The 17,219-nt window shown below is 33.1% G+C and overlaps 1 protein-coding gene across 2 annotated transcripts in view; it reads right to left on the bottom strand.

Annotated features, from left to right (window-relative positions):
* The window catches only part of Dpp10 (dipeptidyl peptidase like 10), a 622,276-nt gene that overhangs the window by 128,902 nt on the left and 476,155 nt on the right, over positions 1 to 17,219 (bottom strand). For both annotated transcript variants that reach the window (XM_076865657.2, XM_076865658.2), the window contains 2 exons: positions 7,013 to 7,065; positions 6,831 to 6,912 (listed from right to left, as the gene is read on the bottom strand). In XM_076865657.2, the coding sequence (XP_076721772.2) occupies positions 6,831 to 6,912; positions 7,013 to 7,065 (135 nt within the window). The remainder of the gene's footprint in view (positions 1 to 6,830; positions 6,913 to 7,012; positions 7,066 to 17,219) is intronic.

A 17,219-nucleotide genomic window follows, 5' to 3' on the forward strand; every position in this document is an offset into this window, starting at 1 on the left:
TTTTTTTAAATCCAATCTGTCAATCTCTATTTTGTGGCTAGAGAATTTAAGCTACTTACATTTTTCTATTTTTCTCCTATATACCCTATAGGCTTTGACCCTAACTTCCTACATTACTATATTTTTAAGTTTGGTGAAATATTTCAATTTCTTTCTCATATCCTTTTGTGTATATCCTATTACTATTTTCTTTGCTGTTACCTTGATGATTACATATAATGCCCTAAATTTATAACTAACTTTAATTTATATCAGATTAACTTCAATAACATGCAAAACTATACTGATTTAGAGCTCTGCCTATTTATTTCAGTTATTGATATCACAAAGCTATGTATTTTTATACTCTGTCCCAAAATATTAATAATTAGTTTTTAGTGCATTAATCTCTTAAATATTGGCAAAAATAAAATGTAGAGTTACAAAACCAGTGCTAAAATAATAATGACTTTTAGATGAAGAACTTTTAATGTATTAACTTCTTAAATCATATAGAGAACAAAAATGTAGTTACAAATATTTGTTTCAATAATATTATTAACTTTTATAATGGTTAACGTATTTATATTGCTTTGAGTTATTGTCTAGTTTCCTTTCATTTAAACAAATTGGATTCCCTTTAGCAACTATTATTTTATTAGTGCATTGTAGTTATTCATAATGGTGGAGTTGATTGTGACATATTCCGTTTAGCAATTCTTGAAGGTCAGATCTGGTGGTTACTTCCACTAGTTTTACTTATCTGTGAATGCCTTAATTTGTCTTCCAGTTTTGAATCTCTTCTATATATATGTTACTTTCCTGTTACTTTGACTTTTGACAGTTTGATTATAATGTATCTTGTTGTGTTTCTCTGAGTTCATCTTATTTGAAGTTGTTGAGTTTCTCCAATATTTAATTTGTTTCTTTTATAAAATTTAGGAATATTTGGCCATTATTTCTTCAAATCATCTCTATGATCCTTTCTCTCTCTTTTGCTCCTGACACTCATAATGCATTTTTTTAATGTTTACTTTTTGCCATCCCTAAGATTCTATACATTTTTGGGGAGGGGGTGGCACCAGGATTGAACTCAGGGGTGCTTGACCACTGAACCACATCCCCAGCCCTATTTTGTATTTTATTTAGAGACAGGGTCTCACTGAGTTGCTTAGTGTCTCACTTTTGCTGAGGCTGTCTTTGAACTCCTGATCCCCTTGCCTTAGCCTCCCAAGGTGCTGGAATTACAGGAGTGCACCACCACGTTCATCTAGATTCTATACATTTTTCTATACTCTTTTTTTTTTTCATTAGGCTTCTGAGACTCAGTGGTTTCAAATATCTTATTGTAAATTCACTGATTTTTATGCCTGCTCAAATAAGTCCTGCATTCTTCTAGTGAATTTTTCATTTCCATTATTGCATTTTATGCCTTTACAATTTGCATTTGATTATCTGCTAGGCTCTTTATCTTTTTATTGACATTTATATTTTGTTAATCATGCTCTTCGGTGTCTCCATACCTTCTGTTACTTTGGACATCTTTAAGATGACAATTTTAGTCTTCATTTAGTAGGTCTAAAACCTGATCTTCATTAGCAATTCTGTCATTTTTTTTCCCTAAGATTGTATTTCCCAGTTACTTATTCTTTGAGACTTTTTATAGAGAACTGGACATTTGATCTTATAATTTAATATCTACAGAAATCAGATACTTTTTACCCATGGTTTGCTGCTATTTTATTTTATTTGTATTTACGTATTTGTTTATTTATTTATTTATTGCAGGCTTTATATGTGCAAAGAATTATCCTAAGTGTGAACTTAAGGTTTTCTCAGACCTTATCTTTCCTTATGCATGCACAGTGACTTTCTCATATTTTCCAGTGTTTTTTTCCAGTTTTTCTCCATATTTTCTCACATATTGAGTTGCTTTTGATTGCCAAACTACTTAATGAATGGCTTCTAAAATGGGAAAAAGTGGAAATTGAAGAGGGGAAGAGAAGATGGTCTTGCAGTAATGGTGGTGAAGAGATTGAGAAATTGGGTGCTTGGACCTGTGTCTGTAATTCTATCTTAAGTGAACACAAAGAACACAAATGTCCAGTATTTAGATTGTATGATCCTTGTTGTCAACCCTGGTTTCCAGGAGCTGGGTATCTCAGGAACAGCTGCACAGGACAGGGTTGGTAAAATATAGCAACTACTGAACTGAGATCAGAAATAAACTGAAATTAAGTACAAATTACATTCAAGCCTTTGCATGGAAGTTGGAAACTTCAAATAGACTCTAGAGACTTCAACAATAATGTGTCTACTGGTATAAATGCTACCTAGCAGGGAAGATAGATTTCTGGTACTTCTACTCCACATCTGACTAGTATCCTCTCCCAAAACATTTCTTTTTATAAAACATTTGCTACAGCTAATGTGTCTACTTACTATCTTCTCTGAATAATGCATTTTTTTGTATTACTTCAGGTTATTTTGCCCCACTTAATATACCCCATCAAAATTGCTTTCCCTTACATTTAACAGGAAATTCTATTAAGTCATTTGAATTCTTACATAAGCCTTTTTTTAAATCATAAATTATGTGAATCCTTCACAATTCTTCTTTTACCACCAGGATTTCTTACCACTAGGATCTTTTTTATAGCAAGTTAAGAGTAGAAAATGAAAATTAAGAATAACAAATTAATTATCTCTAGTTAGCAAACACTATAGAACTCTTCAATTTATTTAATGTGAAACTGTTTAAAGTATTGTAATGTGTTGAGAGCCACAGCTGAAGGGGCCCCAGCAAACTTCCAGCTGCCAGTAAACTTCCAGCTGCCAGCTGATGATTGGCTCACAGTGGCCCCAGCAACTTCTAGCTGCCAACTGATTGGCTCCTCTGCAGTGATGCTCATTGGGCTGTTTCCCTGCCCTTGCAGACCTCGGAGCTGCTCATTGGGGGATTTTTTTGGCTCCACCCACGCGACCCAGCCAATCGGCCTCAAGAGCAAGAGGAGTGGGGGAGGGGGAGAGGCTTGTGGGAAGCCGGTGATGGCAGTTGGGCTCTGAAGGTTTTCCTGAAGAGCTGTGGGGTTTGGCCTGTGTGTTCTAAAAATAAAGTTTGTTTCTTTTGACAAGTGGCTCCTGAATTGTGCCTAGCCAGACTGCGGCATTAATGACTCATCTCTAATAAAATCATACTGTGTTATTTGGGACTATGAATATTGACAAAGCCCATCATACTCACATGAAATATATCATTGGCCATTTATAGATACATGTTTTACTTTATTAAATTCATGTTTGTATGCACACAAAATAAAGTCCTGATAAATTCTGATTTCTTCCCCAAATTTCCCAAAGGATTTTGCAAATGTCATTACAAAGTTACAAAGAACTTAGGTTTGATACTCCTCAATACATGACACTAAAATTCCCTAAACTATTAAAATTCATATAGTTTTTAAAAATATATGAAAAGCAAAAATTAAAAAAAATATATTTAGTGTTTTAGATCTACAAGAATACATTAACCTCCCAAAAATTATTAGTAAAGTAAGGCTATCATCTCAACTTTAAAGATTAAGGAATTCTCAAGTTTGATAGCTAGCAATCACTGAAGTCAAAATCCATTTACTTGCAATATTATGGAAAGACCTAGAGGTTTTGTATTTTCAGCACTTTCTGTAATTTTCTTGAATATATAAAAACATAAGGAATCAATAACAATTGCTAATAATGCAACTATTTTGGCATAGGTGTGTGTTTCTCTCAGGCTTGGAGAATAAAAGTCATTTAAATCTAGCTAAAGTTTTAAATATTTCCAAAGGACACTCTCTATAATAGGAAAGTGAAATTGTATTGGTTTCTGGTTCTGGAATTTTTTTAACTTTGAACTTGCCTGGCCCAATGGGTCAGCTCTACTGTTCATATAACTAGAGTAAAGCTGGTAGAATGAGAGCTCCTACCTATATTGTATGTCCCACTCACCACTGTCGCAGAACACACTGATTGCCTGACTTCTCTGAATCAAATATGCATCATCACATCATAGCAGTTCAACTGCTATGACCTCTAATGACACTTTTGCAGGAATATTATGCTGTATAGACTTGAGAGAGAGTCCTCCAGATGTAGATTGAATATATTCTTTTCAATTTTCTCTAAATATATACCCAAATGATAAAGGCAAACATATGACCTATTCTATACAGTATCAAAACCATTGTGTTTATGTTTTCATTTTATATCACTGGCTTTTATTCATAATTATGTATTCAACTATGCATTCATTTAGTGTTGAAATGATAGTGAATACAGGAATTCTGTAGATTTTTTTTTATAAAACACAACCATATACTTTGCAAATATAATGTCCATAAACTGTGTATATGCATTTTTCAATATTTTAAAGGAGCTACAATTTTCAAATGTTCCTTTGGTCTAAGCACATACAACTATATTAAATATGGGGCAAATTTAATACCAGGGATAGCCATAATTTATTTTATGATTGATTATTCTTTATGTTATAAGTATGTGTTAATTTTAATATTCTATTTAACACTAAGATTAAACATTAAAGGAATGTCTCCACCAAGAAAAAAATGAAAGTCTCTAGGTCAAAACTATTTCCTATATCAAACACTAATCTAATATTCAGAGTATAAGCTATAACTTTGAAAAATGAACAAAAATGTTATAGTACATTACTCCTCAATTCACTTCCAATCTTGCATATTCTGCCTTGTTTTTTAACCAATGACTGTAAAATTTTTTTGAACTTTATCAAATTAGACCAGTATAATATTTCAAATAATCTCATTTTACTGCGGATGCAGATTGGCTACCAAGAGTAAAAATAACTTACCCAAGGTCATGTGACCAAACACTCTTAGAGAGACCACATCTGAGGCTTAGGTACTTTCAGATTATTTCAGGATCCAGAACATTTTCCAATGAAAATAAGCACTAAATAATAACAGTATATCATTCTATGCCCCTCTTGTGATAAGAAATGTATTGCCCCACTTCCCTATTTTGCTAATAAGCTTAAAAAACATTTTTTAAAAATTTATAAGATAGAATAAAAATTATGTATGCCTTATTAAGTGAAATGGTTATATTTTCAAAACAATTATAATGATATGATGGTTTACATATTCCTCTTTATAAATCAAGACCCACAGAAAATAAGAAATAAATACCAACCACCCAATTGTAGTGTATGTAGCAATTCTAATTTTTTAAAAAATCTAGAAACTCCATTAAAGGATTCTTATAACAGCTTGAGTAAGGGTTGTGCAATCAGAATCACCAAAGATTGCCCCATGCAGTGGTGCACTCCTGTAATCCCAGCAACATGCGAGGTTGAGACAGGATAATCATAAGTTTGAGGCCAGCTTGAACAATTTAGTGAGAGCCTGTTTAAAGATAAAATTAAAATTTTGAAAAAGACTGGGGTATATTTCAGTGGTTAAAGTTCCTCACTGGGTTCAATCCATAGTATCTCTCTAAAATAATTACTAAATTACTAAAATAATTAGGCTAAATACATATTGATTAAAGTATCAAGAATGTAATTTCACTGTGATTATTTGTCAGGTTAAACTCTCTCCCTCTTAAAAAAAGATTAGCTGAAATTAAATAATACAAAATTGACAGAACCCTAAAGAAAGAAAAAAAAAATCACATATCCACCACCATTACTAAGGAAATAAAAGTTCTAGAAGAATAATTATGAAGATTGATCTAACAGGTACATAAAGAAAACTATGCTTAAGAAATGCATAAATGTTTCATTATGGGAAGCATGTATAATAACCTCAACCAAACCATAAAGTCTCATCAATTTCAAAGTCAATATTATAAAGACATATTTCTGAACACTAAAAATTAGTTTTAGCACCAATTTCATATTTTTGTAAATTAAAAAAAAATTCAGTAATAAATCCTTAAAAAATACTAGACATTCAAAATTACTACAATTAGATCTTATTTAGATACTATTGCAATCAAATGTTTTAAATAAAGATTAAACATAGAGAGTATTCTATAGACTTTAGGGTTTACATTAGAAAACAAAACAGAAACACTAACATCCAAAGAAGCAAATACATTTAAAATTTGATACATTATAAAGTAAAATACTAAGTAACAAATATTAACATTTAAATATAAAGTTACAAATACTTAAAAATCTGGTAAAACTAGATATTGGTAAGGATATGGAGAAAAGAGAACTCTTGTGGGTGCTGACAGATATAAACACACTTGGACAATTTACAAATCAATTTGGTAATGCTAAGTACATTTGAGCATGCATGTACCATATAAGTAACCAGACTATTCCGTGACCAGTGTTCCCTTGAGAAATTCTTTACATGGGCACCCTAAGACATGTGTAAGAATATTATTTTGTTTAAGCTTCTTTTTATATCACTAATTCTCTTTGAAGTTTGTGATATTTAAAATGCAGTTGGTGAAAAAAATACCTCTCAAAAGAATATTAGACAATTCTTATAAATTTTGGAATAAAGTTTTAAAAATAAATAATCCTTTGAGTTTTACATAAAAATTGACAATATTAGGTAATAGAAATCGCCCAGGACTAGGCCCTAATATCCTTGAACATCTTCTAGGTTTAGTTGTACAATAGTTGAAAAACCTTTTTGTTTATAAATTAATTGTTGAATAATACTAGTATCATTTGTTATATTCTTAAGCTAAAATATTCAAAAAATATAAAGAATTTTAGAGAAACAGGATGATTATTACAAGGAAATGATATCTGTAAACATGTTTCATAGAGCAATGATTGATAGGGCTCGGTGCATACCGATGCCTGTTCTTACCAGTTGCTGCCCTTGGACACCCCAGGCTGCATATTGCAAGATGGAGTCCTCTACTTCTGGAGGATTTAGCTCCCAAACTTCCCTTGAAAACATGTAAATATTTTTACGTGAACAAGTGGACATCTACACCAACAATTAAGCTGAACATTTGCTTAGGAAAATCAGAAACTCAAAGAACTTACCTTGTGTGTATGTTGTAAATCACATATGAAGCAGTATATGAATAATGAAAAATCTGAAATAAAAAAGGAAAGAATTGTTGACTATGGTTTAGAATAAAGACTTCATTTTAATAAAATAATATAAAATCCAGATGTAAAAAAGAAATCCAAAACTGAAATATTCTAGTTTAGGAGTTCATTGCCTCTTCTTCTTATCATTGATCTGATACTTTATTCAGTCCTCTATATTTCAGAGTATAATTGCTATCCTTAGAATAATTGTGTTTAGATTGCTTTCTTACTCAAAATATTCAACATCTACAGTCCATAAAATAAAGTTTATCTAGCAGTTACAAAGTTTCTGGTCTAATTCATAGGTCTTTGATCCACTTTGAGATGACTTTTGTGCAAAAAATCCAATCAAAAAATGAACAGAAGACATTTCTCAAATGAAGAAATACAAATGGACAACAAATATATGAAAAAATGTTCAACATCCCTAGCAATCAGGGAAATTAAAATGAAAACAACATTGAGATTTTATCTCATTCCAGTTAGAATAACAATTGTCAAGTATACAAATAATAATAATAATAATGGTGAGGGTGTGAAGAGAATTGTACAATCATACACTGTTGAAGGGATTGCAAATTGGTATGACCATTTTGGTAAGCATCATAGATATTCCTCAAAAGACAGGAATGAAATCACCATATGATCCAGCTATATGTCTTCTTGGTATTTATCCCCCAAATCAGCACACTGTAGTGATAGAGCCACATCCATGTTTATATCAACATAGTTTGCAACAGCCACATTATGGAACCAGCCTAGGTGCCAGTCTACAGATGAATGGATAAAAAAAATGTAGCGTATATACACAATGAAATTATACTCAACCATCAAGAAGAATGAAATCACAGCATTTGCTGGTAAATGGAGGGAGATAGAGAATATCATGCTAAATGATATTAATAATATCATTATTAAATAATTAATAATAATTCAGACTCTGAAAGTCAAAGGTTAAGTGTTTTCTCTCATATGTGCAAATTATAGTAAAATGGCATGGAGGGAAGGAGGGACACCATGAAAATGTAAAGGAGATCAGAGAATGGAGATAGGTGGTTGAGAGGAGGAGGGGCAGGAAAGGGGAAGAACAGCAAAATGAGATTGGCCATATTATGTTGTGTGCATGGATGTACCCTGGTGAACTCCACCTTTGTGTGTACCCTTAAAGCACCAATTTACAAGAACAATAAATGAATGCAGGAAAAGCCAGTGGAGTAAATGATGGGATGGGGCAGAAGGGGAAGGAGGGAGGAAATACTAGGCACAGAAAGTATCTTCCATACATGTGCGACTATGTCAAAATGAACCCCACTATTATTTATAGCAATAACAATAATAAAAACTTGAAAAATAAAAAAAAAATAAAATTCAAACATTTTGATTCAGTGTTCAAGGATTTTGCTTTTTTAGCTTCTTCTTGTTTTTCTACCCTCAGTTTACTTAGTCTACACTTCAAGCAAATTAGGAGAATTCTGTATATACATCCTGAAAGTTTTCTGCTTTTGTTTGTCCTTTAGTACAAGGCTGCCTTAACTGATATAGGCATTTGCCCACCTTATAAAATAGCCCCTGAATGGAGCTCATAACAATCTCCTCAACTGGACTCCATTTCTCTCACAGTTTACTGTCTGACTCTTAGGATATTTCTAAACTCTAGTATAAATATATACATATTTTAAGTGTATCTCTTTCCCACTAGAATGTTATCAGGTGCAAATATGTGTTACATTTGCATTTTTCACATTTTCTAGTTCAGGTTCATACTTACATGAAACACTTAATTGATATTTGTCAAGTAATATGTTCTGATGAGGGAAAAAAAAATCCACGTATGTTCTAGGGTTTGCTGATTAAGACAAAGTGAGATAGTACCTCCCACCCCTTCCCAGTAATGGTTATAAATGATATATCAAATGGTTGGTTGCAAGTAAGTAATCTTCAAGATATTTCATTACTATCCTTAAAGAATCCTGTTTCTTTTCAAAGGTCATTTTCCCAAGGATTAAAACACCCATTGCACAGGGAAATAAAATCTGGAACATAAGGACTGTAGTAAATAACACAAAAATAACACTATATTAAAGAAGAAGAAATACTGTAATACAGAGAAAATGAAGAGAATTGCTAAAGAGACATTAGAAAAAAAGTGATGAGTATGCTATACTTCCATAAAAATCATTTTTCTTGGAAGCCATGTGAATCTAGTTAAGAATATTTTTCTTTACCTAGCTATATTGTTATGTTAGTATTTCCAGGATTTATATTGATACTTTTATCTTTCAGTATATAATTACATAAGCCTCTTTTATTCCTAGAGTGGATGCACACATGGCACAAATATTATAATACTGACAATTAACACTCCCTAGCAGTCAAATTGTTATTTCTTCTTGCTGCAATAATAGCTTCAATTAAACATGATTGGTCACATCTTTGGCCAAGTAGTAGTAATGTTCTCTCTTTGCTTTGAAATTCAGACTTTCTCATTTCTTACAGTGTTGTGTTTTATAATAAGGCTTCATCCTCCCATTCTTTTTCAAACACTTAATTCCGAGATTGCCTTCACTCTCAGATTAGAGAAGCAAAAATATCACCTTCTGGTGCCTATTTTGGCATCCGCATTATATCCTATAAATTTCCATATCTGACTACAAAATTTAAACCTTGAATCTACTACTCTGACTGACAAAGAATTAAGAAATATGACCACCCCTGTCAACATTCTTTTCTGTCTCACAAAGTTTTGTTGCCAAAGCAGACTGCCAAGTTAGCACTTGGTCTTCAGAGCCGACAAATGTGTTCATGATGTATGAATAAAAAGAAACTATTCATCCCATCCATTAATACCTAACACACTGTCCCTGATTTCTAGGCTTACATCCATCTTAAGAGAAATAGTTACTGTGCAGCATCAGTTTGGGCAAAACAGCACCACCAACTAAGCAATGAGACATAACTGGGCATATCCATTGAACAACAGCCCCCTCTTTAATGCTTGTTATGGAGGTCGCTGACTCTTCATTAAATGTGAATCCTAAGTACTTTAATGACCCTCTAATGGTGTAAACTGGACAAAGAGAAATGTGAATCTGCTTTCTACTTTATGGTTCTTAACCTATTACGTTTGTTTCCCTCAGCCTGTGTGCTAAGGTGGAAGGTCATGATCAAGGAAGCAACCTTGAATTGCCTGCACACCGTGGCACATTTAAGCAATAAGTCATAGATTTTGGTCTTCTCTATATGTGTGCTACCAATCCAGCAGTTTGCCATATATAGGTAATTGTCTTTTACCTAGCTTAGAGCATTTTCCTCTAATTTCACTGTGTGTGTGTGTGTGTGTGTGTGTGTGTGTGTGTGTTTATTCCCAGTAAGTCTCAAATACTTCTTGTTTGGTAATTTTCAATAATTAAAAAAAAAAAAAACACATCCAAAGACCGCAGCAGAAAATGAAGTGTATGGAATAGGGATGGGGGATATTAAACAGAGAACTCTCTCTGGTTCTCTCTCTCTTCTTGCATGTGTAGTATTCCTACTTGTTTTTTAAACAATACTCACTTTCTTTTATTTTAGACTCCTTTTCATATTGGCTAGTCAAAACCTATCCATAATGAGTGAGTAACACAGGAGTCACTTAAGGTTAGGAGCAGTGTGTGCCCTTGCCCTATAATGATTGGTTGCTGCAAAACGAGAGGTAAATTGAGGTGTGATGAGATCTTTGGGGACAAATACATTTCACAGTCAAAAACTGCATATTCATCCATTAGATACTGTATATGTTTATATATTTTATGTTACCCTGAACTTATGAGAAACAACACAATAACTCATGCTTGAGTGAAATGTATCTAACACATATATTTTCTCCAGAAGACTGGTCACAGCCTTCCTGCACTAACAGAAGACAGCAACACTTCAGTACTATATTTGGGGGGCTGGGTTCAGTGATGGGGAGTAAATTTAAACAATGATATCACCAACAAAAAGCACAAAAAATGCCAAAAAAATAGAGTGCTGACTAGATTGTGGAAAAGATACTTGTTTATATAATAAGAGCGGAAATAAGAAGCACAGTGTTGACTTTTTCTGACATTAGCTGGGAAACTGGGCAAGGCAACCCATATGTTCTGTTGCTCTGCACGTGTCTGCAGATGACTACTAAAGCTCCCAGAGCACTCACTGGGGAAACAAGTAAATATGGGCAAGTAGCCTCACATTTGTCAATATAGAATACAGAGGGAATGAAAGCTGTATTCATTACAGAAATAGAGCATGGAATACTACTGAAAAAACAAACAAACAAATAACTCATTCATATTTAAAGCCTGTCAGAACTTGAACTTGAAAATAGTATAGAAGTTTTCTACCATTAGTGGCACTTTGTGAAAATTAGCTATATCCCTTTATTTAATGAATGCCTCTAGCAATTCCTCTGGTACAGGTACTATACTAGATATTATGTTTTATTAGCATAATAAAAAGCATTAAAATTGGATAAAATTAAAGTGTATCAGTTAATAGTTTTTATTTACTCCTGTAGGTTGTCTGTCAGTATTTAAATGACTGTTGGGCATCAATTATGTGCAAGCTTATACATTAGGTTCCTTGCCAAGTGAGAGGACCAAAATAAATGTGATTCCTGTTCCCATGGAGTTTATGATCCAGTAGGGGTGACAAGACTGAGATACATTACATTAGTATGATGTTGAAGGTTGTGTTTAAATAAGGGTTTGCAAATTATAAGCCCATAGGCTTCTTAAGAAGTGATTAATCTTTTGGTGTCTAGATTGTATTATAAAGAAAATAATAGTTTATTTATATTCTGAATAGATTAATAAAGTTGAGATAAAGACAACTAGTTTTCCAAACTTGAAGTTGTCCTACTTATAACAACTCTTAAATTGAGTACCCACTACATATTAGACTGTTGAGTGTTTGTATGTTTTATATAATTTGACATTTAAATCAATCTCAAGGAGTAGATATTATCATTCTTAATTCACATGATAGGCTCTATAAAGCTTAAACTTAAAATTGAAAGTTTAAGTAAGAAACAGTCACAAGCTGTGCTCAGATGTTTCTGATTACAAGCTACTTTGTGATCTAATCTCTGCATGCTGTCATTCAGGAAGCCAGTTTGTGAAGCACAACCCCAGATTTGCAAAAGACTCACTTGAAAAAAAATCAATTAAGATACCATTCAAAGATTCTTTGACAGAAATATGCATGAATTAATTTTGATTGCCCCAATTAAGAGAGATTTCCTTTTGGAAAGATGATCTAATATGTCAGATTCAACATATAAATCCCCTTCTTCTTTAGCTGTTTTCACAACTTATTTTCCACTTAAAGTAGTTATTACCTAAGATATATGAGAGTTTTCATATAAATGAATGTTATGCTCACAAGAAAAACAGCAGAAAATTCTTATTACTTGTGTTTGAACCAGGGATTTTCCTTCTCCGGTAGTAAGCCTTTTGCTTCACTGCATTTAAATTTCTGAAATGATATACATAACATTCCTTTTCATGCCTGGAGAATATTTAGAAAAGGATTATGGTTTTGCCATTGACTCAATCAGTTAGAAAAAATTAACTGAGAGAAAGCAAACCTCTGAGTCGATACCATTTATTAAAAATGCCCGTGAAGAGAATTGATGATATAAGCAAAAGGTGTTCTCTTAGAAGGCAAGATGATGCCAGGTTTGGACAAAAAAAAAAAAAAATGAGATACCATTTTAAGATAAGTGAGTTGTGACTCTGTTATTTGAAATATTTTATTATGCAGTTAAGAGCTAGGGTGATGTGGTAGGAGATAATTGTGTTGTGAACATGATTCACAAAATCATAAACTGCAGCTCTACAAAAATATTTTCAAACATTTCATTACCAAGAAAGCTTTGTGAACACAACACAAATGTTGGTTGAAAAGAAAAATATGGGAGAGAAAGAAAGGCACAAATAATTCTTGCTAGTATTTTTAATTCCTTTCTAAGTTTTCTAAGTGTTCACTGTAACCTTATAAAATACAATTATCCATCCTGTACGCACACCTGGCATAATCAGGATTGGAATTAAGATCTTACTCATTCCCAAATTTATTTCCTTTCTACTGAAATGAAAACAGAAAAAAGCAAGCATGATAGGAAACAGTAGAGAAGTCAGCATTCTTCAATTACATCATCTTTATGATAATGGGCAGACACAGTAAAATACTCAAGGTGGTGAGTTTAACATTAATGTCAATGAAGAACATAAGGTTTATGTGTTGTTCAAATAAAGCTATATTATATCAAAAACTATGAAAATAAAAATAAATTTGCTAGTCAAAATATAACAAAAATAAAATAATAATAAACTATTTGTCACAAAACCATTTGAGTTATTTTGTGAACCCATAGGCATCAAGATGCCATGTCATACAATATTATGGTAAATTATTATTAATATTCTTCCTTGATTCATTTGCAGGTAACAGGCTTCTCACAAGAAAGAATAGGATATTGTGCATACAATTGTAACATCTATAGTACATTTACTCCAGATTGAAATACAATACATGCAGCAATACTTTCAGAGTATAAGAGCTGACAACCTGATGAGAACATATAAAGTAAATAAATTTTCATTTAACATATTTCTTTAAGAAAAGGGATGTCTGGTGACTCCAATCTTCAAAGCAGATAGAAACCAAAAATTATGTTGGCAACAGTTTTCAATTTATGTAGGAACACTTTGCCCAGGATATAGTCCAAATGGCCTACATAGTAAGAGCAGCCAGCTCAAGAAGTTTATACCTTATTGTACAACAGGAGGTTCTGGAGTGCCCAGAACATAAATCATTTCCTAATATAGTCCTTATTAGATAATTAAACTAATCATACTATAATCAAACTTCCTCTTAATTGTTCTTAGAACTCAGTTCAAGAGATGTTCTCTCTTACATTTCAAATATGCTCCGTAGTATATTTTTCAATGACTCGCATTTAACATATACTTTCACCATGATACATTGCCAAGGCAGCAACCTCACCGCAAATGCCCCTCTTTGCAATTAAATGCTTTCATTTAAAGACCTTCTTCATTAACTAAGGCAAATGCACAACTTCCACATTAATGGGATTTAAATTACTTCCTACTTATCATCATTTGAAAATATCTACTTTGAAAACCTGAACACCACTTAAAAATCAATTATTGACAGGACAAGTAGGTTTTCAATATATGCTAAAATAAATTTAAACATTGTTTCACTTCCTATCAATCAGTTTTTCTCCCTAGAATACTGATGCAGAAAAGAACTTAGGACAGAAATGAGAGAAATATTCTCATGGTTTTTCTACTGAGCCTAGGAATGAGAAAGCAATGGATGAGGATCGCTGTTCCAACATACAGGTGTTGACAGGCCTTGTGTAGGGAGCCAAGCCTGTGCCTAAGGAAAGTAGTTGTTTTGGTCAGCTTTTTCAATGCTGTGAAAAAAAAAAAAAAAAAAAAAAAAAGACCTGACCAGAAAAACTTTAGAGGAGGAAACGTTTATTTGAGGGCTCATGGTTTCAGAGGTCTCAGTCCATTGACAGTGGGCTTTAATCCACAGGTCTCCAGGTGAGGCAGAACAACATGGTGGAAAAGTGTGGCAGAGGGAAGCAACTCACATGATGATTAGGTAGCAGAGAGAGACTCCACTTGCCAAATACAAATATAAAACCCAAAGCCATGCCCCCCCCCCAATGACCACCTCCTCCAGCTATACTGTACCAGCCTTTGGTTACCACTGAGTTAATCTCTACCAGGGCATTAATTCACTGATTGGATTAAGGCTCTCAGAATCCACTCATTTCTCCTCTGAACTGTGTTGCATTGTCTCACATGTGAGATTTGGGGGGACACCACTCCATTCATCCATCCATAATAGTGATCATGGTGGCAGTTTTGGTGAGGAGGACCTCTTTTCTATTTCTGAGGGGGCAAGTACTATTTTATATGTTCTTCAGCATGTTATTCAAACAAAGAGGGGGGAAAAAAACTTTAACTCATCAATGAAATGAAGAAAGTAATATATATCCAACAGTTACATCATGAAGAATAAAGATGGAAAATGTTTAGCTACTACCTGAAGCTAAGGCAAAAGAGAGTAACCAGAAAAGCTCAAATTTATTTCAATTGCAACTTGTTACTTTTTTCAATGAAAGTCTTGCTACCAGGAGGAAAAAAAAATCATTGAATGGGATGTATGGATTTTGTATTAGTAGTTTTTCACAACATTATACCTGCCATAGGTAATTATTATTCACCAACATTGAATGATTTTAAAAATATTAGAAAAAAATAGGATAAAATTTTGAAGAATGAATAATAATTTATGCATTTACCTATTCATAGCTATTTAGGTTGGCCAGATTTTCCACATAGAATTCAAAACACTGACCTTATTTTCAATGCCTATTTAAGCATATCCTTGGTATGTACTCAGAAGCAAAATGTATAAACCTGAAGATTTGCCCTTGTTTGTTACATTCACTGCATGTTAACAAATCATTTTATTTAAAAACCTCTAAAAATCTGAAGTCATTTTTTTAAAAACATGTTTTTGGATCATGGTATTATTTATTGTTCAGTTTTTCATTAAATCCTCCACAATCATCTCAATCTAAGAACATGTTATACAGTAATAGTGAGGCTGTGGGCTAGGTGTTAAAGTAACTGTATAATCTGTTTGGATCAACATGTACTGTACAAACTTGGACCAATGACTAAACTTCATCTGCCTCAGTTTCCTGGTAATGATCACATATTCGATTAAAATAAATGGTGCTCTTTTAAAGGATGGAGAATTATTGGAGAAGTTACTAAAGAAGAACTCTTGGCAAGAAAAGGGTTGTGGGTTGAATACACTTGACAATAACTAACCTTGGGATAAAAATATAGGCAGACATCTATAAAGATTAATGTGTTCTTTATATGCTGCTTATGAAAAATGAGCTGAATACTAAAGTGATGAGAAAGATTTGTTGTTCAACAGGAAATGGAACTCTAGAGACAGCTTTACGGAGCAATTACTCTAATGGTGACATTAATATCTGAAGACAGTTGTTTTCTCCCATAGTAAAGGTAACACTCTACTGATTTTCAACATAAAAACCCCCTCTGACCTCTATTTGTGAGGTCCCTGATTGCATGGAACTCTAATACGTAAGGGATTGACTTTCACTCTCTATCACTTCATGTATATTCAACTGGACGGGCATGTAGCTCACATCAACCTGGTGATTATTAATAACAAAATGTTCTTCTTAAAGTGGCCAAATCCTCAGCCCTGCAGCTTAGCTGAACCAAAGTCTTAAAAATGCCAGAGATAATACTTAGAGGCAGTGCTCAAGAATAGACCTTTTCCCCTCTTAGGAAAGCTGTAGGTCACATGTATGTAATAACTGCATCAAAGGCAAGAGAGAGTACATATAGTTCAAAGCAGAAATCAGAATTTCACAGGGAAATAATAAAAAATAAAACTGAAGCATGTGTCTGTTTTCTTCTGTGTATTGCTTATTTGTGTTTAATTTTAGAAGTCCAGTATTCTACCTTGACTCTGAATTTTTTCTCTTCTTTTTAGAAAAAAAAAGTGTATTGTACCATGTTCTCAAATATTTTGAATCATAGAAATCATTAGAATTACTGTATAAATATAGTACTGGAGTCAACTAAAGAGATACATTGAAATTTGCATCTCTCCATGTGCCTGGGATCAACCTTATTGTCAGGCTGATTTGGAATATGCTCCCCTGCTCTGTCAAAACCCCCACTGTTTAAGTTACTGAACAGAAAAAGAGGGTGCTGGAAAAGTTGGATCAAGGTGCATGATAAAAGGGTTTCAGAGTCAATGTTCTTTCACAATGTAAATAATGTTCTTCCACAATCCCCTCTTTTCAATTTAGACTACAATAAGGCAGTTATTCTAAAGAAATGTGGAATGTTTTAACATCTCCTCTCAAAGGAGAATGGTCAGAACCCAGAAATACTAGTGAAACAGTATTAAATAGCATTCTTTATTTGATTGAACTCAGGGGCACTCAACCACTGAATCCACTCAATCCCCAGCCCTATTTTGTATCTTTTTTAGAAATAGAGTCTCACTTAGTGCCTCACTTTTGTTGAGGCTGGATTTG

This window comes from Callospermophilus lateralis, chromosome 9 (genome assembly GCF_048772815.1).
Source record: "Callospermophilus lateralis isolate mCalLat2 chromosome 9, mCalLat2.hap1, whole genome shotgun sequence".
Classification (NCBI taxonomy): domain Eukaryota; kingdom Metazoa; phylum Chordata; class Mammalia; order Rodentia; family Sciuridae; genus Callospermophilus; species Callospermophilus lateralis.